This window comes from Grus americana, chromosome 22, assembly GCF_028858705.1.
Source record: "Grus americana isolate bGruAme1 chromosome 22, bGruAme1.mat, whole genome shotgun sequence".
Lineage (NCBI taxonomy): Eukaryota > Metazoa > Chordata > Aves > Gruiformes > Gruidae > Grus > Grus americana.
Window position 1 is genome coordinate 9,009,019 of NC_072873.1, and position 25,619 is coordinate 9,034,637.

Sequence of the window (25,619 nt, forward strand, 5' to 3'; positions counted from 1 at the left end):
GGGAGGTGACCTGGCAGTGGGCTCAAAGCCAACAGCCCTTAAACTGGAAAGAAAAGGCTGTTAAAGATGGGATCGCTTCTGGCTTGGGATGTCCTGGAGTCCCAGATTGCCAAAGCCCAGGAGAAGGTAGCAGGGAACTCTCATCACAGGTTTTCCCTCTTTTCCCCCAGCTGAGCGATCTTTGCTCTGTCCCAGAGCTGCTGTGTTTGGGCTCAGTATCCCCAAATATCTCCCAGTTCAGAAATACAGCCCCAGAGACTGGGAAACAGAGGCACAGAGGGCATGGGCCATGGGGCAGGAGCAGACCTGTATCCCACCGGCTGCGACGGATGGGACCTGCGGATACCACAGGGTGCTGGGACCTGGGATTTTAGGAAAGCTCCCAAAGCCACAAGCCATGAGACGCTGCCACCGGGACCAGTAGCAGCGCTTGGAAAAACCTCCAGTGCCCTGCTCTCAGCTCGCTTCCCTGCAGGGAAGGTTGTCCTGCAGGCTCAGAAATACCATTGTGGGGGCACAAGCTGTCCTTGCCCCATAGCCTTTTGCAGTGGGGGGGTTTATCCTGGGGATACACTGCAGGGAAAACCAGCCCAGGGATGCTCCTCTGCCGGCCAAACCTCCGGGGAGGGTTTGTTTAGCCCCAGCAGCTATAGCAACGAGTCCTGCTGCCTGCTGCAGCTCTGCTCACCCCATCGCCTGTGTACCTGCCCGAGCCATGGAGGGGGGGGCAGCGGGGGACCCCCATGGGGCCTGGGGGGACACCCCAGCAGGGACCTACATCATCCCGCACAGGGTAAGCTCTGGAGAGGAGCTCTGTCTCTGGGTTTACGGGATAGTCAGGGGTTGCCAGGGTGGGGTGGGGAAAATGGGCTGAGGTGGGAGGAGAGAGGGGCTAGGGTCAGGGTTTCGGGTGGGCGCTGGGGTCTGGGGCAGCAAAGCTGCTCTTTGAAAATTCCTCCCTTCTTCCTGTGGACCGCGGGGCCCTGGAAAAACTACTGCTGCACGGGGACGTGTCCCCAGGTGTGGGGACTTGCCAGGCATGCAATTCATCCAGGCTTGCAGTGCTGCACCCCAGGAAAGAAGGTGGTCAGTGCAAGCCACCCCCTCTGAAGCTCTCAGCCCTGCTCCCCCCGGGGCCAGCGTTGCTCTCCTCCCTGCCCCCAGCTCCTCTCCTGTCTGCTTCCCGGCTGCCGCACTAACAGGGCACTAAATTAAACCAAGAGTGGGAGATCCCTGGGGTTTTCCTTCCTCTCCTGCCTTTCAGCTCCGACCTGGGCAATCTCCCCATGGGGCCGTGCCGGTGCCCCAGCAGCCAGTGATGATCCTCCAGCAGCTTCCCGGGACTGTGGCTGCCCTGCCCCATCCCGCTGGACCCCCAGATGTCCGGGGAGGTGCGTAACAGTAGAAGTTGTAGAGGTTGGCATTAAAACCAGCTTGACTTTGTGCTTTTCATTTTTGCAGCCTTTTCAGGATGAGGGGCACTCAGGGGGGCTGCTCCCACCCTCCGCAGCCTTGCAGGGCTGGTCACACTGTGCTTCAATGGCTGCTTTGCCACACAGGATGCAATTTTTGGTGGTTTTACCAACCTTGAAGTCTGGGCTGGCTTTGGCCATACCAGGATGCTCCCAGAGAATGGTTTTGGGCTGTTATTTGAAATCCACCTCTGTTCTCCAAAACGTCATTTCACATGGGCATAGGGAGCATCACCAGGGAAAGCCAGGGTGATATGGGCTCCTTGGCCATGCTAGGTGGGACTGGAGTGGGACATGTGCCAGCCCCAGAGCCCATGGGACATGCAGGCAGGAGCAAAGACCAACTGTCTATAGGGGCTTCACCCAACCATGTGCAAGCCAGGATCCAGCAATCTGTGCTGGGGAGCAGACAGCAGAGATGGGGGGGGCTCGTGGTTCCTGGGACAAGCCATGGGTGAAGCTGTGCAGTGCTGTGGGGATGGGGGAAGGTTTAGCTCTCTAAAAATACACAGAGGAAAGGGCACGCTGAAAATTGGTGTGGAAAGAAAACCGAGACCCCAGCCCGGCCCCTTGCAGCCCTGCGGTGGGGGCTGGCTGCCTTTCCAGCGGGACGGGTGGGATCCATTAAGAGCCGCCAGCCCTTCGCATGCTTTCTCCTCCCGGTTCAATGCCTGGCTGCTGGCCCGCTCCCTCCTTGCAGCTCTGGCCACCTCCCGGGATGTGCTGCAATGCTCCTCTCTGGAGGGCTGGCTGCCTAGTGGGTGCCCTGGGATCCCATCTCTGCGGCCGTGAAAGCATCTTGGGATGTGGCCTATGGGACACAGGGATGCCCAAACCCCATTTTTCCCAGGGCTCCGGCTGGCGGGGTCTCACAGGTCTCGTGCACAAAGCCAGCAGGATCTCAGAGGCAGCCCCTCCAGCAGGTTTACAGGCATTTTGCAGGGGAACTTCACACCTGCAGCAAATGGGGATGTATTAATGGGGATGCAGAGCCAGACACCGTGCTTCCCCTGCAGCCAGATTGCTCTCAGCAGCCGCACCGTGGCTTGGACATCCAGCCAAGGGGACTGGGACGCTAACCATGGCCACTCCGGGTCCCAGCTCCTTGTGTGGTGCCAGGCAGGGGCTGGGGAGACACGGAGCATCCCCAGCCTGTTCCTCGCTTGGACTCAGCTCCGTAGGTGTTTGGTCCTGGGAATGGAGATGGAGTCAGCCTCCATGGTCCAGCCCCAGCTCTTGCCTCCTTAGGGGGGGTTTCTGAGCTCCCCTGTGCGTGACATGGTGCAAAGCAGAGCAGACCCTGGTGTGCTCCGCATGCGGTGCCACCCCGAGGACACCGGCTCTGCCGCCTGGTGCCAAGGCAGAGGCTTGCCAAGCCGCTGAGCCGCTGCCAGGACCACAGCAATTCTCCTCCGAATGGGCGGAAAGTCTGATGCCTCCAGCACCACTAATCACCTTTTGTGAGCAGCCTTCAGCAAGCCAGACCAGATGTTTAATCACATTTGCAAATAAGAAAAGGCTGAAATATGGCTATTTTAAAGCTTTATCCAAGCAAAATAATTTTTAAATGCCACATGGGCCTTCCAAATTGGGGCGGGGGTAGTCTGGCTTAGCTCCCACTGCTTGGGCACAGGGACAAGCCTCGGTGCCGCCCCATCCCAGGCACTTATCCCATGGCCACGTTTCTTGTGCCCTTGCTCTGATCTCTCTCTGATGCAGAGCCCCTTACTCTCTGGCAGATTTAATCGAGTTGATGATGATTCAAAACTCCCAAATGCACCAGGTGGTGATGAACAGCCTGGCTGTATCGGCACTGACATCCTTTGGGTTCGGACCATCCCCAGCTGCCGCCCAGGTAAGGGTCAGGGATGCTAGACGGGCAAAGGCACCATATAGGACCACAGAGGACCAAAGGACCAAAAGGATAAAAATTAATGGGCAAAGGGACCTTGCCAGAGCTGCTCAGGAGAGCGGGATGCCTGTGTCCTGCTTCAGCACAGAGCGGGACCTCTCTGGGCGCAGCAGCTGGGTGGTCTCAGTCCGTCTCACTCCAGGCTCTGCAGCCCCTTGGGGTTTTGGGGCTCTTTGTGCTGGTTTTGAACCCCAGGTCTGCCAGCACAGATCGCATCCAGGCTGCTCGGAGGAGATTTAGCCCAGCTGGGAAGAGCCAGAACCCTCCCTGCGTGCTGCGGCGTGGGCAGGGTGCAGCGCTGGGCTGTGGCGGCCGAGCAGTGAGGCTGAGCACTATTCATTAGGCAGGATGGCTCTGCGAGGGCTTTCATTTAAAAGTCCATCTCGAATCAACATCATATTAAACATTTCATCTCCATGGGGGGAAACAAATGCTGCTTTCTTGGTGGGGGTGAGAGCTGGGCTGCGGGCAGCTGCCTTCCTCGCTGCCAGCTGGCATCTCTAGGCACGCACCCTCGCAAGCTGCCCGCCCAGCGCCCACCAGTTCACCATGCTGGCCAAGGCTGGACCCTGCCTGTCACATCTCAGCGGCTGGATCAAATGGACTCTTCCCAGCAGCGTTTTTAGAGGTCCCATCTGCGGGGTCCCCTCCCCCCCGCCCCGAGTCCCCAGCAGCCAGGTTCCCACACTGGCCGACTGCGGGGCTTTGTGTGGGATTGAGCCCACCCAGCTGGACCCTGGGAGAGCTGCGCCGTGCCGGCGGCATCACAGCCAAGCACGGCTCTGTGGGAACCCTCTCGCTGGTGCTTAGGAGAGCAGTGCCCCAGGGAGATGGCTGCCGAAAGGGGCCTGGCACAGCCCTGCCTTTTGTTCTTCCCCGTAGGCAACAGCAGTGCCTTTGCAGACTGCAGAAGGAGAGGAGGCTGTGGTTTTCCACCATCACTATGTCCCCTACCCTGGTCCTGCTCATATGCTGGCGTGGCCAGTCCCGGTGCAGGATCGGGGACCAGCGGCCGTGCGGTACCTGGGCAGAGGCTCGTTAGTCGAGGATGGGGAGGTGTGAGTAACGAGGGTGCTGCTTTGTCACCTAGTGTGGGGCTGTGTGTGTCCCTTGGTGTTACAGGACTTCCAGCCCAAGCTGGGACACAAACACCACCACCAGGCCAGCACTTACCCCTGTCCTTGCTCCCCTCCAGCAGTGCGGTGCCCCCCCCTCCACCCCCCAGTGCCACGGGGACCGTGGGAGGTGATGTCCCACCAGCATCAGGTAGGGACATGTTCTCCTCATATCCCTCAATGGGGGCTATCTCACCCTCAAGCATGCATCAACCTCCCCACGTGTCTGGCAGTTCCTGGTTAAGGGCTGAGCTCTCCCCAGTCCCTCCATCCATCGGATCCCAGGGATGGCCCTTGCACATCCTCCAGCTCCCCTTTTCTCTCTGCAGAGTACTATGACATGGTGGAGGGGAGGCTGTGAGCTCCACGCTTCTCAAGATGGTTTCTCCTGCACATCTCACCCCTCAACTCCAGAAGATCCTGCAGCTGCTGAGCATGGGTGCTCCACGATACCCATAGTTTTTGGGTGGAGTGAGGGGAGGAAGCCAACGTGGCTTCCTCCCCTCACGCCACCCCAACTCAGGGGGTGTCACAAAGCCTGTCACCAAACCCCAGGTAACAGCATGATCCCAAACAGGGACAGGCTTTATCTCCATGCTCTGCAGAGGGCTTATCCCCAGGCGTGACATCCCAATCCTGGCTGGATAACGTGTCTCTGCCAAGCCATGAGGGCTCTGCAGCACGAGCTGTGCTGTGTCCCCATGGGTGGATGGGGTGTGTGTGGGGGTAATGCCAGCCCAGGTGGTCCTGGTCTTCATTAGTCCCTTCAGATCTCAATACAGCACATTGCCTGTAATTAATTTGCTTTGTTAAGAAAGCACCCTGCTGTCACTAATTAAGCATCTGTAATTACCCAGACTGCTGGCGTAGTGCCTGAATGCAGGGCTCCCTCCAAGCTGGGGGGTGGGAGGGGTGTGAGGCTTTTGCACCGGAGGGTGTGTGCGCATGCATGTGCGTGTGTGCGCATGTGCAGTATATCAGTGCCTGATGTGGGTGCTGGGACAATTTAGGGAGTTGCTGGTGGTTGGTGCTGGGAAGCAGGGTGGGATGCTTCTGGCTGCAGCATGGGGAGAGCTGGGTCTGGCCTGCAGCTCGTTCCTGGTGGGGATGTGCTCAGGGCAGCAGCTTGATAAAGGGGATGGAGCACGGGATTCCCTAGGACTTGGTGTCCCCTTTGCTCACCAGGACAAAAGGGGCAGATGCTGGAAGCTGTCCCTTGCCTCTGCTACCTTCCCAACCTTGCTTGGGGGTGACAGCCCTGCTCTGACCCCACTGGGGTTACAGGCCAGTTATCAGGCTTTGCCTTAAGAGCAGAGCTCCTAGCAGGAGACTTCAGGGCTGGTGGTCATCTGGAGCTCAGTGCATGCAGAAAGATGGTGCCCAGGCAGTTGCACCTTAAATCCCCTCTTTCTGCCCCCATCAGGCATGAGGACTGCCCTGTCTCTCTTCTGGGGTCCCTATAGAAACGAGGGTGTGTTGGGTTTGCGTGGCAAGGTTTTGGTAGCGGGGGGGGCTACAGGGGTGGCTTCTGTGAGAAGCTGCTAGAAGCTCCCCCTGTGTCTGATAGAGCCAATGCCAGCCGGCTCTAAGATGGGCCCGCCGCTGGCCAAGGCCAAGCCAATCAGCGCCTCTGTGATAACATATTTAAGAAGAAGAAAAACACTTAGGGAGAGAGCTTTTGCAGCCGGAGAGAGGAGTGAGAAGATGTAAGAAACTCTGCAGACACCAAGGTCAGTGCAGAAGGAGGGGGAGGAGGTGCTCCAGGCGCCAGAGCAAAGATCCCCCTGCAGCCCGTGGTGAAGGCCATGGTGAAGCAGGCTGTCCCCCTGCAGCCCATGGAGGAAGGATGAGGGGGTGTAGCGATTCCACCTGCAGCCCGTGGAGGACCCCACGCTGGAGCAGGTGGAGGCACCTGAAGGAGGCTGCGGCCCATGGGAAGCCCACGCTGGAGCAAGTTCCTGGCAAGACCGGTGGACCCGTGAAGAGGGGAGCCCACGCCAGGGCAGGTTTGCTGGCAGGACTTGTGACCCCATGGGGGACCCCACGCTGGAGCAGTTTGCTCCTGAAGGTCTGCACCCCGTGAGAGGGACTCCATGCTGGAGCAGGGGAACCATGAGAGGAGTCCTCCCCCTGAGGATGAAGAAGCGGCAGAAACACCGTGAGATGAACTGACCGTAACCCCCACTCCCCATCCCCCTGTGCCGCTGAGGGGGGGAAGGTTGAAGCCGGGAGTGAAGTTGAGCCCGGGAAGATGGGAGGGGTGGGGGGAAGTGTTTTAAGAGTTGATTTTATTTTCTCATTCCTCTACTCTGTTTTGCCTAGTAATAAATTAGATTAATTCCCTCTCTAAGTTTGGTCTGTTTTGCTCGTGACAACAATTAGTGAGTGATCTCTCCCTGTCCTTATCTCGACCTGCAAGCATTTCGTTATACCTTTTCTCCCCTGTTTAGTGAATGAGGGGAGTGAGAGAGCGGCTCTGGTGGGCACCTGGCCCCAGTCAGGCTCAACCCACCACAGAGGGCTAATCCTCCCCAAGCCCAGGACTGCTCTGGCACAGGCAGATCCTCCCCTGCAGCAAAGCTCAGCCTGGCTCCTGCTGAAGCTGGAGAGGAAGCTCCTCAATGTGGAGCGAGAGAGCCACGTCGGGTTGTGGCAGGAAGGCACATCTCCAGCTGTGAGCACCCCGAGAGGCTGCGAGACTGGCTGGGCAGAGCAGAAGTGAAGGAGACCATCCAAAAGCTGAGCTGAGTTTATTGGGAAACCAGGCTGGTGCTCAAAGGTTTCCATATCTGTATAGACAGAAAGGGGAGAGAAAAACAGGAGTCACCTGAGGATGGGGTGGACAGGAAGGGTGGGCTCAAGATATGGCCCAATCTTAGCCTGAATATGAGAATAATGAGTGGAATGGGAGGATGAAGCAATGGAGATTGCAACATCCATGGTGGAAGCAACCCTTGGGGCCCTCTCTGGGTCACGCTGGTTGAACTGGGGCACCCTTCAGCTGGCAGCATAGAGGACATCACACAGCCAGGGGGGCAAAGGCATCTGCTTGTACCCACATCAGCAGGGATGGGAGAAGGTGTGGGTGGAAGGAGCAGCCATGGGCATGGAGGGAGTGGGAGAGATGCAGAGTGGTTTTGCTGAAGGTAGGCTGTGTCAGATGAGAGGACAATTGCTGGGTTTGACCCAGGGGGTGCAATGCCTCTCCCCAGCATGGTGTGACGGGACTGCTTGCCCCAGAGCCCTGGTGGGGTTGTTATGGGAAAGCACGAGCGGAGCTCTCTGCTTCCAGGCTCCTACCCAAGGGTCACAGATGAACTGATGGGTCTGGACAGCAGCACTTGGGACACATGCTTGGGACATGGAACAGCCAGGCTGGGAGACGCCGCTGGTGGCTGAGTCCAGAGTTATCTTTGCAGTGACAAGCACTTGCTTTTTAAAAGCAAGACTAGAGTTTCCACAAGGCACCTCAGAGCTGGCCTGGATCCTGCGTGCCCAAGTGTGAAAGCAACAGAGCATAAAGAGAGGCTAATTACAGCCCTGTGCATGCTAATTGCACCTATGTAAACACCTAACGCAATGCAGCCTCTGGCTGCCAACTGGGGCGAGGGCTGGCATCTCCTTCAGCCCAGGGTGGGAGCAGGGGATGGCGGGGCTCAGACCTGTTGCTTGGACCTTGATGACAGATGCTGGGCCTTGGGAGAGGAAGGGCAGAGAGGCTCCTGCAGCCCAAATTGGGGGGAGCAGAGAGATGGGGAGCACTGGCACCGTGTGTCTGCTGCAGATCCAGGCAGGGAGCAGCAGGGAGATATTTTCCAATAATCTGATACTCTGCAGGGCGAGGTTTGGGGATTAACCATAATGCCAACAGGGATCTGCAACAAGCCTTGCTGGGGTAATGGGCACGGACAGGAACCAGCTCCTGCTGTCCCTACCAGCTGAGATCCCCCTTTCCCAGGGCTGGGGTCCCTGTGGCCAGGAGAGGTGCCCAGAGCATGGACACTTTTGTGGGCAACAAGTCACATCAAGTCAGAGGTACTGCAATGCCTTTTAACAGCCAAGGAGGGCACTTATCAGCTGTGACACCTTGGGTGACCCAGGGTCCCTGGTGTTGACTCACCACCACTCTCCACCCTTGGTGGGTAGCCTGCCTCCCATCTGAGGCAGTCCATCGTCAAGCCTCTGTACAGGGTGATACACACAGCACCTTCCCCGGGACCAGCCCCAAACACCCACGCGCTGCTCTGCTGATACACCTGATTCACCTGCCACGCTCCTCAGCATCCCCTGCTCCACTCGCTCTGCTCCTGGGGACGCAGGCTGAGCTCCCCAGCATCCTCCTGCCGGGGCAGCACGATGGAGGTGGTCCTGCTCCAAGGGCTGCTGCTCCTCCTCCCCTTGGCAGCCCTGCTGCTTTACTGGTACAATGCCACCTTCCACTACTTCTGCAGGGTGGCCTTCTTCAACGGCTGGATTGTGGCCATGTCCACCCTCCTGTCCCCCTTTGCGGCTCTTCGGGGGCGCTCCGTGGAGAACATGAAGTGAGTACGACCTGGGGATGTGCTTCTGATGTGGAGATGAGCTGGGCCTTGGCTGCAATGGAGGAGCTTGTGTAGTCTTGCGGACGCATGCTCTCTCCTGCTCTGGGCATACCCACAGCTGTGTTACGGCCGGTGGTTAAGCCCTGGGGCCACAGCGAGGGCTGTGGTCATGTCCATGTGGCAATGAAGGGTGCATCTGCATCTTGTGGTGTGGTGAAGAGGTGCTGGCCGTGCCCAGGGAAGGTTACACCATGATGGAGGTGACCAACTGGGTCGGGACTAGTGGTCCCTGGGGGATGAAGTAGCGTAACAGGGATCATTCTCGGCCATTGCAATGTTGGGGTCATCGGTTGGGTGGGTGGTAGGGGGGTTTTGGCAAAGGTTGGAGGTACAATCATTAGCAGGGTGCAGATGCAGACCCATCACCGTCTCCCTGGCAGTTCAGCCAGGTCTTGCTCAGTGGGAGCCCTGGGGGCTGTGCTTTGGCAGAGGGATTTTGGGATGTCTCGGTGCCATCAGCTGTCGGGCATGGTGCAGTCGTGTCCCGGCGAGTCTCGTGCTGGTGCTGTCAGCTGTGCTCAAGGGTGGTGGCAGCTGAGATAACATCACTGTGCAACACGAGAGGAAGGTCTGATTGCTTTCAAGGGTGTTGCAACCTCGTTACTGGATTCCTGGGCATGATAGCATACCAGAAGGGATATAATTATGTCAGAGTGAAAAATGTCTGAGCTTGTGGTATTTGCTGAGCTCGAGCCATCACGTATTTGTGCTGATGGATTTCAGGCCCTCGGCAGGAGTGTGGTCAGAGGTTTGATGTTATCAGTACGCTGTGCAGTCTCTCTCCCTTGTCCTTTCTGTGCAGAAATGCTGTGCACACACGCGTGCATCCAGAGGTGCTCCAAGCCCTGGCGCAAACACTTCCGGCTTAGTGGAAATACCCGGCGTGACGCAGCAGTGACTCACGCTGCCTTATCTTATCCCACCGACACCTCACAGCCATCCTCTGCCGGAGCAACACGCCCAGCTCTGTCTTCTCAGCCTCCAAATCCCAAAGCCTCCGGCTTGGAGCACGTTCCTGTCATTAATCCTGGCTTTGGGGCACTGCCACAAGTGTTTTGCTTCTCTGCAGACACAGGGATTTCTAAGCCTGCGTCTCCCAAGGGATGGATGGTCTTCTGGTACTACGGACCTTCTAAGCATCATGCGTCCTTTTCCCTCTGTGCCTGCCTCTAGTCTCCCCTCCCAAACTTCTCATCCCTACCTGGTGCTGAGCTCTTGCTGACAGCCCTGTCCCCTGTGGGCTCCCTGGGGCTAATCGCTGCCGAATGTGTGGACCCTGGCATGGGTGCTCTTCATGCTGTGGGTTGAAGAGTGCCCCATTTCAACACCAAAAGCAGACCAGCTTTTTATCTCCACCGTGGGTGCTGCAATCCCCGTTGCTCCATCCTCCCTCCATTCCTCTCATTATGCTCACGCTGAGTGTCACCCTTCATCAGCGCTGCCATCCTGATGTTACCCTTCCTGTCCAACCCTCCCTGGATGGTGACACCCCTCTTCCTTGTTCCCCCTTCCATCTGCACAGATGGAACCTCCATCTCTTCCTGGCACTGCAGGTCCAGTGACACTATTCTTTGGGTTTTCCTCTAATGAATGAAGATGCGTTGGTTTTCCCTTCCCTGCTCCCTTCTCCCTCCACCTGCAGCATGAAGCTTGGTGCCTGCAGTGCTGCCCTTCGGCTGCTCTTGAGGGACAGTCCCTGGAGACATCGACATCTCTGTAGACCTGTCTGTCTCAAACTGTTCCTCTGCACGTCCATCTTCAGTGCTCATTCATCTACAGCTCAGCACCTCTGGCTGCAAGCCTGCTGTCTGGGTTTCCAGCCTGCACACACAGATCCAGCTGTGAACATGGGGGAGCCTTGGGGTGAGGCTCACCTGGCCGGAGGCAGTTGTCCTCATTGGGATGTGATGATTTGCACCTTGGCTGCAGGCAGACATCCCATCCCTTCTCTTCTTGCTTTCCCATCATCTCCTTGGACATAAAAAAGCCTGTTGGGTTTTTTAAAATTTTTTAAATTTTTTTGTTCCCACCAGCTTGTGTTGACTGCTCTTCTTCATCAGCCGCTCCAATGCAGACTTTCTACTACTGAGACAGCAGCTGGTCTCACCTTGGGGATGGTTACAAGCTCTGAGCTATACAGGCTACAAATGTGCTTAGAAAAGCAAACTTCATGGATACTGAACCACCTTGGGACACGCTATTTGCTCATGTAGACCAGATCTAGCCTGGCCCATCTTGCACCTTGCTCCCTGAGTGATTGCAAAGGGCTGGAAAAAATCAAGCAGCCTCCCTGTGTGTCGATCTGCTTCCCACATGTGTTCCTCTGCCCTAGGCTCCTGCGTGCTGCGATCCTGCCCCTCAAACACTTCTATGGCATCAAGATGCAGGTGCAGGGCTCTGAGCATCTGAACACCAAGGAGCCTTGTGTGATAGTTTGCAACCACCAAGCTTCCCTTGACCTCATGGGTACGTGCAAGGGAGAGGAGGGGCTCATCACTGCATGGGCAGCCTTTGGGGTGCTGCAGGGGTGGACCAGGCTCACCCTGGAGGGTCTCAGCGAGGCCAGCACCAGGATTTGTACAGGGCAGTGTGGCAGGCATAGACCAGAAGAGCTGGTGGGACAGGAGCTCAGGGCTATGGATGTGCTGCGGAGAGAGGGTTGGGATGATGGAAGATGATGCCAGGTCATTACAGCCGCAGAGGTGATTGGTTCTGGGTGCCATTGGGCAGGGATGGATCCTTTCCTCTCCCATCCATCCTCCAGGCATGGTGGAGGTCATTCCTGATCGCTGTGTGCCCATCGCCAAGAAGGAGCTCATGTACATGGGCACCGTGGGGTGGGCCTGCTGGCTCAGTGGCATCATCTTCATCAACCGCCACAAGAGAGAAGATGCAATCGATGTCATCTCCCAGACGGCCAGGACCATACGGCGTGAAAATGTGAGTGGGGGCTGGCAGCAGGGGGGAGTCGGGGAGCAAACACCGATGGGACAAGGGGTGTGTGGGGACAACTGACATAGTGGGTCCTGGGGTGCTCTGGTCAGGGTCTGTGCTCACGTCTCTCCTTGTCCCCTGCAGCTCCGAGTGTGGATTTTCCCTGAAGGCACCAGGAACCAGGACAAATCCATGCTGCCCTTCAAGCGCGGGGCTTTCCACTTGGCCGTGCAGGCTCAGGTGAGGCCATCCTCCTCCTCCACCTGCCCTTGATGGAGTGGGGTGGGCATGCACCCTGGAGTAGCAGGATGGGGGGGACACTAGGGTCTTTTGGGGTCTGCAGTCCCCAGGGACAGGCACCCTGCTGTGCAGGACACAGGGAGGGGACAGGGACTGGCTGAAGCCTGGGGCACAGCAGGAGCTGGAGTCCCACCTGGGAAGGGGATCTGTATGGAGGACACCCTTGACCCTCCATCTCCTACAGGTTCCCATTTTCCCCATTGTGATCTCCCCATACTGGGACTTCTTCAGCTCCAAGGATAAGAAGTTCACCTCCGGTAAGTGATGGACAAGAAGCCCTGTTGCCAGAAGGCAGGGCTGGTGGTGGGGATGAAGCATGACCAGCTTGGAGGTCTCTTCATGAAACATTGAGATGTAGGGAGGCAGCTGGCGGTGGTGGATGCTGGTGGGAAGACCTGGTTCCTGGTGGGTTTGTCTAACAGCATCCCTGACCTTTCCCTTCTCTCTCCAGGGACGTGCACCATCAGAATCCTCCCCAAGGTAGACACTGAGGGGCTGAGCCCAAAGGATGTTCCTGAACTGACAGAGACTGTCCGCCGGGCCATGGCTGATGCCTTCGCCGAGATGTCTGCAAATCACTGTGGGGACCAGTGCGCAGAGCAGCCTCCGCTCTCGTGCAGCACCGGGGCCGGTGCTGGCGGGAGGACAGGCAGCCTGCAGCAGGAGGACACAGCCGGGACCAGCAATTAGACAGGGGGACCAAGCCCCTTGGTGACACAAAGGAGGTGGCGCAGCTGGGCCATGCTGTCCCCTCGTCCCCTGCGGATGTGTCCACCAAACCTGCCACCACCCTGGCAGCCTGCAAGAGCAGGACGGCGCCCTGATGCAAGGGGAAGCAGAGCAGTGCAGGACGGGGACGAGGCAGCACCCCAAAAACAGTGCAAGGTGACTCCAGAAACTTGTTGTTATGACTGTGCATCCCCTCCCCAGGGCATTGCATGTCTCCCCCAAGCCTGGCGCTGTGTCCGGCCCCGGGTCGCAAGCCCCGTCTGCCTGGATGGCTCCTGCCTGCACACTGGGCAGGGGGGGGAGATGTGCCAGGCAGGGCTGGGGGTTTGCTGCACCATTTCCCCCACCCCGACTCACAGTGGGGTTCACCCGTGGCTTGCTGGGTTGCTTCTTCCAGAGGCTCCTGCAAGCTGGCAATGGTGTTCGGACACAGCCAGCTCTGGGCAGGGGTCCAGAGTGCAGCATGTGGCTTGGGGTGGGGGGCAGGAGGTCTGGGGGATATCACCCCATGGGAAGAACATCCTTGATGCTGAACTATGAGACAAGGGTGCAAGATTAAACAGTCCATACCTGGTGGTGTGTGTGCACGGTGTCCTGCCTGCACCTCGGGTGCTGAGGGGAGGGTGGGGAGGGCGATCATGGCCACGTGGGATGCCCGCATCACTGTGTGTAGAGCATCCCTGTGAACAACACAGCTCCTCCATGGGGTGCAGCACTGGATGGTCTGAGGAGCATGTGGCAGGGTGAGAGTTACGCTGGGGTGTAGACCCCCAGGTAGACCTCTTCCTGCCTTAGGGACAAGCAGTAAGTGCACAGGAAGAACCCAAACCCCTCAGAGGGCAGAGGTGCCTGGATTATGCCCGCCTCCAGACCATGGCACAACCAGACCCATCCACCAGCTACCATCTCCCCTGATCTGCTCCCTGCAGCTGGTCAGGGTTTTGGGCATCTGCTGGCTCCTTCCCAACTGAGCATCTCCTGTCCCAGCCACCCCAGGATGACAGTAGGGCAGGGAGAAACACAGCGCGTGGCTGTCCCCAGTGTTGGGAGCAGGGTGGGCAAGCTTCACATCCCATCTTCAAATAAGCTGTGCAAACCATGGCCAAACAAGGGTGCAGTGCTCTGGTTTGACATCGTTCCTGCTCTCGGGAGCGGCTGGCTTGTTATGCAGGGAATTCTACAAAACCGTGGCAATCGTCCTCCCAGACAGATACCCCCTTATTCCCTTCCTTCCTGCCAGGTCTCCCTCTGTGCAGCTTAGTCTGTCAGCTCTGAGCTGGCTCACTGGTCCCACCATGTGTCTGCCACCATGGGTGTGGTTTGGCTGCCTTGAACCCAGCAAAGCTTGGGTCGGGTGGTTAAACATTGTCCTGGCTGGATGGCTGGGTCCCAGCCAGAGACCTCTCTGGCTTCTTGCTTGCTGCCAGTGGGGAAGTGAAAGCTCGAGGAGAGGAAGAACCACCAGCACGGGGGCTCTGGGACCACCTTGCTTCCACATGGCCTCCCCAAGTGTGGGGTCTGCAGCTGCCCTGCCTTGCCTGCTACTTTGCATCCTATACCTCACAGCTGGAGCATCTGCAAAGCCGTAAGCCCTCTCTGTGTCTGCCTGTCCATGCCTGGTGGGATGGCGGTTGGTCTTGAGTGGTGTGACAGTTCTCACTGTGACTGTGGTTGCTGGTTGGGGTGGAAACGCTTGGGGTGGTTGGTTGTCCCCATAGAGGACTTTGCACCTGGGGTTGGTGTCTCCGAGTTGCTTTGGTGTAGGTGCAACCTCACACCAGTGGGTGAGCAGAACCTTTCCTCCCTCTGCAGATCGACCCCTCAGCTCTTTCCCAAGGTGTTTAGGCAAAGGGGGCTCTGCTCTGGTCTGTGCACTGGCCAGCCTCCCTGGGCAGAGCAGGGGGAAAGGCTGGGTGGTGTAGCCCTGTGGAGAGCATCCAGATCTGGAAAAAACCCAAGTGCCCTCCAGCTTGAGAGTCTGGAGTGCAGGGGAGCACTGGGATTTGGTGTGTGGTGGTCCCTGCTCTCCTCCACTACCAAGGTGTCCCCTCCCCAGGCACTATGCAGTACTTTTCCCCTCCGTGCTCTACTACCCGTACCCGGGCAAAGTGCATGTCCACCTCATGGACCTGGATGAGCCCGTGCGGGTGACCCTCCACCTGGCAAGCAGCCATGGCATCCCCAACGTCACCCTGGAGAATCAGGACAGTGATATCCTCCAGCTGAACTGGCCCCACTTCTCCAACGTAAGTCACGGTCCTGTGGCAGGGCTGAGGACCTTGGGAAAGGGTCCCAGAGCTGGGCTGAGGGAACTGGGATGGACATGGGGTCCATCCTGGATGGGCAACAAGTGAGGTGAAGAGTGGAGGGACATGAGGCATGTACAACCTTGTGGGCTGTATCTGTGTCATCTTCCCATGCACACCAGTTCCCTGGTGCCTTCATGGGGCAATGGGGTGGTGACAATGGGGGGACGGGTATGACATCTCACTGGCATCCAACATAAAGGTTTTGCAACCATTTCTGCTATTTCCCCGGGGGCAGATTTCTACCCCTCCTGCAGGGATCTACGAGGTTGCGCATCTTCACGTCTCCATCCAGGGAGGTTCCCTGCAGGTCTCTGAACAGAAGAAAGTCCTGGTGAAAGCCCTGGAGCTGGGGACCTTGGTGCAGACAGACAAGGATGTCTACAAGCCTGGACAAACTGGTGAGGGGCAGGAGCTGCTGAATGAGCTCGCAGGCTCTGGGGATGGGATGCCCAGGTTTGGCTCCCAGACCCTCGCACTCACTCCTGCTCCTGCCTTTGCTCTCTCCAGTGAAGTTTCGAATTGTCCGTTTGGATCAAAACTTCATTCCCAGCAACAGGGAGGTGAGACGGAGTCGGGGCACAGGGGGGGTGCGGAGGCAATAGGATCCCCACGCACCCAAGGCGATAGGTCTCGGCAGCAGTGGCACAGCCTTTGGTGTCCCCATGAGCGTGGAGGAGACGAGTGCGGGGAGAGAATCCCCCAAACACCGCGGGGACGTGGGATGTGAGAGGGGGGACAGCAATTCCCAGCTGAGTGCCCAGTGTACAGACCTTTGCTTTTGGCACTGGCACAGGAGATGAATTATTCCGTCTACAGCATCCCTTTGCCTGTCTTCTCTCATGTGTAGATTTTATGCACCATTATGACACCCGCTGGTTTTACACTCCTGGTGTTACGCGGTGCTGGCAGGCACAACTGCACAGCTAATGCTGTTTGCACAACACAGCCTCACCGCTCGCTTCCTGCTGCTCGGAAAAGGCAGCGTGACGGCTGTGGATGTGGCACGGGGAGCCGGGCAATGACAGTGGCTCCGAGCCCTGCTGAGCCCCCAGCCCAGCAACCAGCTCTGTAGGGGCTGAGCCAGATCCCGCAGGCTCAGCTCCCAGCTCAGCCCCAAGCTCAGCCCTCTGTGCTTTGGCCATGCTAAACGCTTCCTCTCTCTTTCTCTGCAGCTTCCCTTGGTGGCCGTGCAGGTGAGTTGTCACCCTGCGCCAGCCTGCCAGCTCCCTCGAGAGGAGCAAAGGGCCCCAGCACGCGTGTGATGCTGGGGACAAGGAGCAGGGCCAGGGACATCCCCACTGTAGGTGCTGAGAGAAGTTACAAGGAGGGGGGAGAAGGACTTGGGTTCCTTGTCTGCATTTCCAGCCCACTCAGGGACAGCTTGCTGCCTGCCTGCAAGACAGGAGGTCCTCTGGGGACATGCTGCTAAGGGACAGGTTACACGGATAAAGACAGCAGTGGCTCTTGCCACAGAGATTTTGACCCAAACTGGAGAACCCCCTGAGCTCCCAGTCCAGGCTGGAGCATCCCCCTGCCAGCTCCGGCTGCTGTACCCATGCTGGAGCTCGGCTAATACAGCTCCTGGGGTGTGGGGGGGAAATTCTCCTCCTGGAGAGGTGATGCCCTCAGGGTGCTCTGAGCATGATGGCAGGGCAAAACCTCTGCTTCTTGCAAGGACACCCAGGGTGACTTGAGTCCTTGAGGTTGTCAACCCACCACCACCACATGCCACATCTTCAGCCCTGCGAGTGAGGGCTGACCCTCCTGTCCCTGTGTGCAGGATCCCAGCGGGAACCGCGTGGCGGAGTGGTGGGAGGTGAGCCCACGGCAGGGCATCGTGGACCTGTCCTTCCCGCTGGCTGCAGAGCCAGCCCTGGGCATGTACACCATCGAGGTGGAGGGGAAGAGACACTCCTTCAGCGTGGAGGACTACGGTGCGTGGGGACAAAGGCTGAGCTCCACGTGAGATGTTTGGGAGGCGTTGCATGGGATGGCAAGAAACTGCCAAAGGAAGAAATAGGCACAATCCCATTCCCTGCTGGTGTCCCCCCAGGGCTGCCCCACTTTGAAGTGTTGATCTGGCTGCCCCGTGTCGTGACGGTGAAGGACGAGAAGATCCTGCTGGACGTCTGTGGGCGGTGAGTTGGAGAACAGCCCCAGCAGCAAGGCTGGCTGCTCCCGGGGTGATGGTCCCCCAGCAGCCTCCCCATCCGCTCCCCTTCCTGCTGCCTCCTGACAGGTACCCGTCTGGGAAACCTTTCCAGGGAATGGCTGAGGCCAAGCTGTGCCGGTCCCACAAATATATTATTTTCCCAAAGGGATCTACGAGGATCTGTGCTGAGTTTAGGGGCGAGGTGAGAGCAGCAGGAGAGGGAGAAGGGACATGGGTGGTGGTCCTGGAAATGTTCCACCATCTTGGGGTGCTTGGGCTGATGATGGCTGGGTGCATTGTTGGGGTATCGCCAGGTGATCCAGCTCTCCTGTGCAAGTGCTGCAAACCCAGAGTCATCCCAAAGAGGGCAGAGGAGCCAAGCAGGGACTCTTGGGGTGGTCCTTGGGCCAGGATGGGCAGAAACGGGACAGCTGCATGGCAGAGTGTGGTACCAGCCCCCCGGGGGGGGGGCAAATTTGCAGGATCCAAGGGTTGCAGGACAGAATGGAGGGAGGCAGCAGCAGCGGAGCAAGCAGGAGCCCAAGGGTGACAGGAGATGACACTCAAGGGCCCAGCCACATGGCTGCTGCTAACGTGGGTGACTCTCTCCTGCAGACGGGGAGGAACGGTTGCTTCTCCACCGAGGTGCTGCTGGCTTCCTTCAACCTGACCAGCTCCCACTACAAGAGTCAGCTCTATGCTTATGCATCACTGCTGGAGAAGGGGACCGGTGAGCACAGCCGTGCTGACAGCCACCCAGCGATGTCCTGGGGTGGTGGCACCTGGAGGATGTGACACAACTGCTCCTTTTGGGTGTCCCCAGGGTCTCTGTCCTTCCTATCCACAAGCATCAGCTGCTCTGTGCCCTTACTTGCTTTCATTTTGTTTTTCCTCTACTCCTGACTGCTGGAGCAATCCCCTAGGTCCCGAAGGCTGATCAGGAGTTTCTTCCCCTTCCATCATCCCATCTCCAGATGTCCCTCCATCATCCATCTCTCTTTCCCTGCTCTCTGCCTCCCTGAGACTAGTTAGTGTGCTTCATTAGTGCATGGAGAGCTAGTAGGGTAATTATTTTTCTTATCAAGTCTTTCTGACTTTGAATCTAGTTATAGTTGCTATCTGCCTGGGAAGGCTTGTTAGACACATCCCTAGGGTCAAGTAAAAAGCCCAATTTCAGCACAGTGCAGCTGCGAGTGGCCTCTGCTATTTGCTTGTAGCCTTTAAGAGGGGCATTTTGGGGTAATGCTCCGTATTTCGGTAGCACGCAGATCTCGGCTGAGTGTGGTCCTGCTCATGCTACAGGTCCCATCACACCTGAGGACCATTTTTTGCATTTCTTGCCCAACGAGTGCTGTTTTGCACTGTGCAAACTTGCCCCTAACCACTGCCTGTAAGAGGACAGCTTTGTTTCATACGGCCACTTGCAAAGACAGCAGTAGGGAGCGAACGCGCAATGCTGTGTGTTGGAGACTCTCTGATCCATCTTTCCTGGAGTCACCAGGACAAATTGCTGATTGCCTCTCTCATCTCCCCCTCCTCTCTGCAGGGATGCAGCGTACAGCGACCAAAAGCTGTACAATTGTGAATAAAATGGCCACAATCACCTTTGAAAACATCGATAAATTCTACAAGCCTGGCATTCCCTACACTGGGACGGTAATGGGGGGGTCCCTGCACCTTGCTGTGCCCAGTCCTGCTCCCGCTGACCCCCCAGCCCTGCTCTCCCACCCCTGCCCTCTGCCCCACGGCTGCAGTCCAGCCCAGGGCATCTCCCCTTCCCTCCCGCTGCAGATGCTGCTGAAGGGAACCAACGGCTCTGCCCTGAAGGAGAAGGAATTCCTGCTTGTGGTTAACACTAGAGAAAAAATGCAAAGAAAAACCCTGCTCATGGATAGATTGGGGAGAGCCTCCTTTGAGCTGGACACCTCTGGTTGGAATGATGAGGTCTCCCTGCACGTAAGTGACCCGTGTCCCACACCCCTCAAGCACCCTGGATTTAGTAAAGATCACAGAGGTTTTCTTACACAAAATCTTCCAGCCTGCCCTTGACCCCATTTGGTCTTTTTGCACCCACAGCATCCTATGGTAAAGAGCTCTACCTGTTCAGTACCTTGATTGCCTGTCGCACCCCACAGACCCCAGCACCCTCCTCCTGCGCTGGGAAAAGGGGCTATTCTCACTTTTGATGCCTTCTGCAAGTTCTTCCTCTAACTCCTTGTCTCTGCCTTACTGTTTCCATATATCACTGCTGAATTTCAGGATCCTTTCTACCTTCACCAACTGGGCACAAGATCAGAGAGTTGTGGGATGCTTTTTCAGTTGCTACCATCTGCCCAGCACATACTGCTTAGCCATGCCTGCCTCCTCCTGCCATCCGCTGGCTACCCCTTTGAGCATCCTTTGGACAAGCCCTGTGATGGCACTCAGCTCTATTTTTTTTGGGTGCTGAGCACAGCTGGATTGCGTTTCTTAGCATGCTGCTGCAGGGATGTGACAGCAAAGTGCATGGTCGTGGCTGCAGAGTGGCTTTCCATCTCTACCGTGCTCTGCTGCTGAACTGATCTTTGCCATTGAGAGCCTTCATTTCCACCCCTCAGGGTGAGCTCAAGGATGACCCTCCAGCCTCGGAGCATGAAGGCAAGGAGTACTACCAAAGTGCCACTCTCTACCTGTATCCCTTCTCTTCGGACAGCAAAAGCTTCTTGAAGATCCGCAGGGTGAAAAAGAAGCTGCCCTGCGGCCAGCCCCAGAACCTCTGGGTGGATTACTTGTTTGATGAGAAGACCATGGGGATCAAGCTGCAGAGCCTGGACGTGGTCTTCCTGGTGAGCCTTCACCTGGGGAGAGACGGGAGACTAGACATGAAGGGCAGAGCTCTGGGGAGGAGAATGAGGCTGTCTGGGGTGTGGGGTTAAGCCTTCCCCTCCAGCAGAAGCCATTTCCAGCCAGCCCTGGGCTGGAGCTGTCAGGTCTTGGGGCACCATTTCCATCCCTCCTGCAGGATGCAGCTCTAATAGTCTCTCCCTGAGCATCCCCCACAGCCTCCCCTCATTTGCTTGTGCCAGTTCCCTACTCAGCATCAGTTTAGTTGTTCCCATCTCCTCCTCTGCAGGTCCTGGCCAAGGGGACCATTGCCAACATCCTCAGGAAAGAGCTGCCTGCAGCAGCTGGTAGGTCCTGAGGCATGGACGGGCTGTGCAGGGCTCTGCTCTCCATGCCTTGTCATCATCTCACCTCCTTTCCCATGGCCTAGGGCTGAGAGGCTCCTTCTCCCTGGAGCTGCCCATCGGCCCCGAGCTGGCGCCCACGGCCAAGGTGCTGGGCTACGTGGTGCTGCCTGACAGCGAGATGGTGGCTGACAGCACCGAGCTCCAGGTGGCCAAGTGCTTCCCCAACAAGGTGAGTGGGGGCTGCTGGAGGTGGGGGAGTTGCTGCTGGGCTCGGTGGGGAGATGTGGGCACTCAGCCTTGCTCTTCAGCAGAGCCTTTCCTCATCCCCTGCAAATGGCTGGTCCCAGACTTTCCTTTCAGGGAGGGTTTCCCTTTCTCTCCCATTCCTGTTGCTGCTGCGAACCACCTCCTGGCTTTGATCACCGTCCTCACTTTCCATCCTCCACTGGCGTTTGAGGTCAGGCTGTGGTACAGAGGTCCTTCCTGGGACCAGCTCCCCTCTCCCCTAACCCAAAGGCTTCCCCTCTCTTCAGGTGAATCTGTCCTTCTCGGAGCAGAGGGCTCTGGTGGGCTCACAGCTCTGCCTGAAGGTGCAGGCTGCCCCGGGGTCACTGTGTGCCATCTATGCCATGGATCAACGCACATGGTCCTCTGGTCCCAAGGGCAAGCTCAGCCCCAGCGTGGTGAGTCTGGAGTAATCTCCGTGCTGGAGTGGTCCTCGGCTGGGCTGGACTCGCTGCTGGGGCACGGGGATGGCGGTTTCTTTCCACTGTCGCCCATTTTAGGGGAGGACAGTAGGGACCTGGGGGAGCTGCCCATGCAGGATGAATGCTGGGTGTCCGGGAGCCCCCAGCGAGCCCCTGCCACCCATGGATTTTGGGGCTCTGCAGGGGAGATCATGCTTTGCTGACCGGCAGTGCTGAGCCACAGAATTGCTCTGTGGTGCCTCCTGGGGTGGAAATCCTGAAAATAGGGTGCGGGCGGTGGGAAGCATCCCCTGCTCTTGAGGAGAAGAGTGATGGGGCAGTTACGGGTCCCGGCGGAGGGGCTGGTAGCAGGGCAGTGTCACTGCGATGCCCAGGGAGGTGCAGAAGCTACAGGGCGATGCTAGGGGAAAACAAAAGAGTTGGAGTTGGGCCAGGAGCGTTTCAGGTCTTTCTCACCCAAAGTTCACGTGTTTGGTTTAGGTCTATAAATTACTCCCGACGTTTTCTGAAGACAGCTATTCTTTTGAAGTCGAAGAACCTGATTTACCTAGCTGTTGGATAAACATGTTCGGAGGCATGATAGTAAACCTTCCAGCCATTAACTGTTTTGATATGCCAAAGGAGAGTTGGATGCATTGCCACCGCAGCCTGTTGCGCAGGGAGGCACCGCAGTCTGACATGCAGCCAGGCTCCTACAGCCTGCTTAAGGTACGAACCCTCCAGCCCTACCTTGCACTCCTCTTCCTCCCAGGAAGGATTACTCAGGGTGCTGGGGGCACCCGGTCCCTCACCCAGCCCATGTCTGTGCTCACGAACCATGGTCTTACATTGTCCAAATAACACGCCCTGCCCCTTGCTTCCCCAGCCCAGGGCAGACGTGAAATGCATCTGTTAGTCCAGGCACGGTGACACTTCACAGGGATGGGGCTAAACTCTGCTCTTCCCATCACAAATCTGGGCGTAGATTGGCCTGGTAGTCCTCTGCTTTTTTGGGGTCCATGTCTCCCACTGGCAGCAAATCCAGGGGTCAGGGATGTTCGGGAATGGAGCGGGCAGAGTAGATCCAACAGATCTTTCCCAACTGTCCCTGGTGCAGCAGCTTCCCCTGTCACAGATATTCCAATTCTGCACTCCCATTGCAGCGTGGTGGGGGTGGTCCTGATCTTTGGGAGCTCTATTCTGGTATGGGGCTTTAAGCACATGTTGATTCCTTGCTTCAGGGAGGGATGGAAAGGTGTTTTGGTATCTCTGGGCTTCATGCGGTGCTATTCTCTCTCTCATGTGTCATGCTTTAGGATGCAGGTTTGAAAATCGTCACCAACGCTCAATTGAGCTGTGTACCAAACATCCAATTCCAAAGGGACCAAAGCCTTTTATACCCACAAGGTGAGTGGAGAGTGTCTGTAACAGCCTCCATGCTGGCTACAGAAGGACGGGAGGGACAGGACATCCTGCCTCTTCCCATCCTTTCTGGCAGCACGTTCAAGTCGCACCCCTGTTTGCAGGAGCAGGACTGGAAGAGGATGAGCAGGCTGGTGTCATGCAGGACACAGGGATGCAGATGGAATTCTTGGGGACGTGGCTGTGGGAGCTGGTCCCTGTGGGGTGAGTAAGGAGCCCCAGCAGACCTCAAGCCAGATGACTGCCCTTATTGCATCAACTTCACCTCTGGGTGCAGAGCCCAGAACTCCGGTTTGGTGTCCATGTATCCAGGAGTGACACTGAGACATGTCCAGACCCTTCCCTTGGACCTTAGCACTGACCCTGGGAAAGATTGGAGCAGACCGAGTCCTGTAGGCAGGGGATGCCTAAGAGATAAGAGCGCTGATGGTACCTCTGCCCATCCCCAAGCGTGAGATGGCCACCGATGGTCCCCAGGACCTAGAGGAAGGGGGTTGGCATGCTCCTTCTGCTGGCTCTGCCCATCAGACCCAGCTTGCAAGGTCTGTCCATCTTCTACACAGGGACGGGGGCTCTGCGGAGGTGACAGTGACGGTGCCCGATGCCATCACCGAGTGGGAAGCCAGGATGTTCTGCACATCCCCGTTGGGTTTGGGGCTGGCCCCTGCCACCACCCTCACGGCCTTCAAGCCCTTCTTCGTGGAGCTGGCGCTGCCCTACGCCGTGGTCCGGCACGAAGCCTTCACCCTCGTGGCCACCGTGTTCAACTACCTGCGGCAGTGCCTGCGGGTGAGCGGGGCTGGGGAGGGGGCCCTGGGTCTGGGGTCTGGCGTGGGATGATGGAGCCGTGGCTGTGGTCTGGCAGGTTCAGGTGACTCTGGCGGAGTCGGCGGAGCTGGAGGTGTCAGCAGGCATGGAGGGGGAGTACAGAGGCTGCGTCTGTGCAGATGAAGAGAGGACATTCCAGTGGAGTGTGCGAGCCACCAGCCTGGGTACAGAGGGGATGGCAAAGGGCTGGGAAGGGGGGAGGAGATCCAGCGGTGAGAGTCCTTGCAAAACTCCTCCGTGTCACTGCTTTCCTCCTTTCCTCCCCCTCCCAGCTCCCTCTCCCCTCTCTCCCCTTTCCCTTCTCCGCTCTCCAGCCTCTTCCCTCTATTTCCCATTGCACCCAGGAGGGCTCCCCGGGATGGCTCCGAGCTGGAGCCAGACCCTGAGGCAGTGTCACAGCAATGTCCCCCATCTATCCTTGCAGGGAAGGTGAACGTCACTGTCACTGCCAAGGCCCTGCACTCCAAGAAGCTTTGCGGCACCGAGATGCCCGTGGTGCCAGCCCAGGGGCGCGTGGACACCGAGACAAAACTCCTGATGGTGCAGGTGAGCTTGCACCATCCTCTTGCCAGGAGCAGAGCTGCACCCAAAGCGGTCATCCCTGGAGTGGAGCAGAGCATCTCCCCATCCCTTGGCCAGGCTGGACGGAGCCTGTGGGTGCTGCAAGGTGCAGGGACAGCACCAGCACCCAGAGCAAGGGGAGAGTCTGTGTCCCTGCACCATCAGTGGGATGGTGCCTTCCCTTCCCTTTCAGGGTGAGATTGGTAGATTTGAGGCCGCTGGTTGTGTGATGTTCAGTTTGCTCTCCTCATCACACTATGCACAGAGATGCTCCAAGGACAGCCTGGCTTCGCCTGGGTGGCCCTGAGCTCTCCTGACCCATCAGGGCCGATGGGCTGCTGGTGGGGATGGGGTCCAGGCAGGGTTCTGGGACAGAAAAGGGCAGACTGACTCTGATCCTGCTCTCATACGTGCTGTGTTCCTGGTTTTAAAGCCTCCAAAACTGATGTGAAGGGAAATTGCAGCAGCCTGGCTGTCCTTCTGCTCCGGACCCCATTGCACCCCACCAGACAGCCATGGTCTCAAGGGCTGGCAGCCTTTTCCCATCCCTTCATCCCCTTCGTCTGACCTGGGAGAAGCCTGCAGCAGCATGGGTGAGACAAGGACTATGAAACCCAGCCCCGCTGCCCAGCAGCCCTGCCATCCTGTGCGGGTCAGGGGCTGCCCGGGGAGCAGCCGCTCTGCTGCCCACCACAGTCGCGGTTCCCCTTGAGCGGATGCCAGTGCGATCCCTCGGAGAGGGGACTGGGGCAGGTGAGCTGACCCCAGGCTGACAAAAGTACAAGCCTGATGGCTGGGCATGGAGAGGATGCTCAGAGCTGTCCTGAGCCCTGCCCCTGCTCAGCCAGGCTGAAAAATAAAGAAAAATGCAAGTGGGATAAGGGAATTGGAAGTGGCAAAATGTTTTTCTTGCAATAAAGCTTCCTTTCTTCAGGCTCTTTCCCACCATCCCTGACTAAAGCCAGCCCTGTGTCCCAAAACAGACTTTGTGTTAGGGGCTCAGCACTCTTGTCCCCCTTAATGATGTGTCAGAGGGGCTCTACCTTCACTTTGCTTTGCTGAATAAAAAACTGAGACCAAACCAGAGAGAGCATTCATTGCACGGGCACCAAGGCAGCAGAAGAAACAGCACAACCTGGGGTCAGGGGTGCGTGGTTCGGAGGGGCTGAGGGACAACACACTGCAGCTCCTGCTCCGAAGCCACCAGCAGCACCAAATGCCAAATCCTCTGTGCAGTATTTCCCCTGGGCAGCCCTGCAGGCACCGATCGGAGAGGCAGAGGCTCGTCCCGCTCCCACATCGATCTCCCCTTGGCCACACTGCTCGTGGCCCCCACTGCATCCTGCCCTGTGCTCTGAAGGGCTCGGCGTGCCGATGGCCCCAAGGTCCCTGTCACATTGAACCACCCCCAGCGTGCCCAGTGGGACA

General features: G+C 57.8%; 3 protein-coding genes across 6 annotated transcripts; all 3 read left to right on the forward strand.

Annotated features, from left to right (window-relative positions):
- The first annotated feature begins 696 nt into the window (after positions 1 to 696).
- LOC129195487 (1-acyl-sn-glycerol-3-phosphate acyltransferase alpha-like) lies at positions 697 to 13,426 on the forward strand. 4 transcript variants are annotated; one of them, XM_054801596.1, is made up of 6 exons: positions 697 to 793; positions 11,433 to 11,566; positions 11,865 to 12,040; positions 12,179 to 12,274; positions 12,519 to 12,591; positions 12,786 to 13,426. In XM_054801596.1, exons 1-6 carry the CDS (start codon positions 744 to 746, stop codon positions 13,022 to 13,024), a joined length of 768 nt encoding a protein of 255 aa, XP_054657571.1. In that variant the 5' UTR covers positions 697 to 743; the 3' UTR covers positions 13,025 to 13,426. The 4 variants fall into 4 exon arrangements, with proteins under 4 accessions (XP_054657571.1, XP_054657572.1, XP_054657569.1 ...); XM_054801597.1 differs by lacking the exon at positions 697 to 793 and adding an exon at positions 8,856 to 9,040; XM_054801594.1 differs by lacking the exon at positions 697 to 793 and adding an exon at positions 9,491 to 10,218.
- On the forward strand, positions 3,141 to 4,962 carry PRR29 (proline rich 29). The gene is made up of 4 exons (XM_054801599.1): positions 3,141 to 3,327; positions 4,267 to 4,442; positions 4,580 to 4,650; positions 4,829 to 4,962. The coding sequence occupies exons 1-4, from the start codon at positions 3,226 to 3,228 to the stop codon at positions 4,858 to 4,860; spliced, it is 381 nt and encodes a 126-aa protein (XP_054657574.1). The 5' UTR covers positions 3,141 to 3,225; the 3' UTR covers positions 4,861 to 4,962.
- Positions 13,427 to 14,463: 1,037 nt separating the features above from the next.
- Positions 14,464 to 25,275, forward strand: LOC129195668 (alpha-2-macroglobulin-like protein 1). The gene is made up of 22 exons (XM_054801940.1): positions 14,464 to 14,648; positions 15,120 to 15,309; positions 15,608 to 15,770; positions 15,880 to 15,932; positions 16,545 to 16,565; positions 17,153 to 17,306; positions 17,426 to 17,510; positions 17,612 to 17,726; positions 18,140 to 18,254; positions 19,071 to 19,180; positions 19,316 to 19,480; positions 20,122 to 20,349; positions 20,637 to 20,694; positions 20,778 to 20,923; positions 21,228 to 21,377; positions 21,882 to 22,109; positions 22,697 to 22,787; positions 22,907 to 23,006; positions 23,366 to 23,591; positions 23,668 to 23,794; positions 24,055 to 24,176; positions 24,625 to 25,275. Exons 1-22 carry the CDS (start codon positions 14,560 to 14,562, stop codon positions 24,640 to 24,642), a joined length of 2,754 nt encoding a protein of 917 aa, XP_054657915.1. The 5' UTR covers positions 14,464 to 14,559; the 3' UTR covers positions 24,643 to 25,275.
- Positions 25,276 to 25,619: the final 344 nt, after the last annotated feature.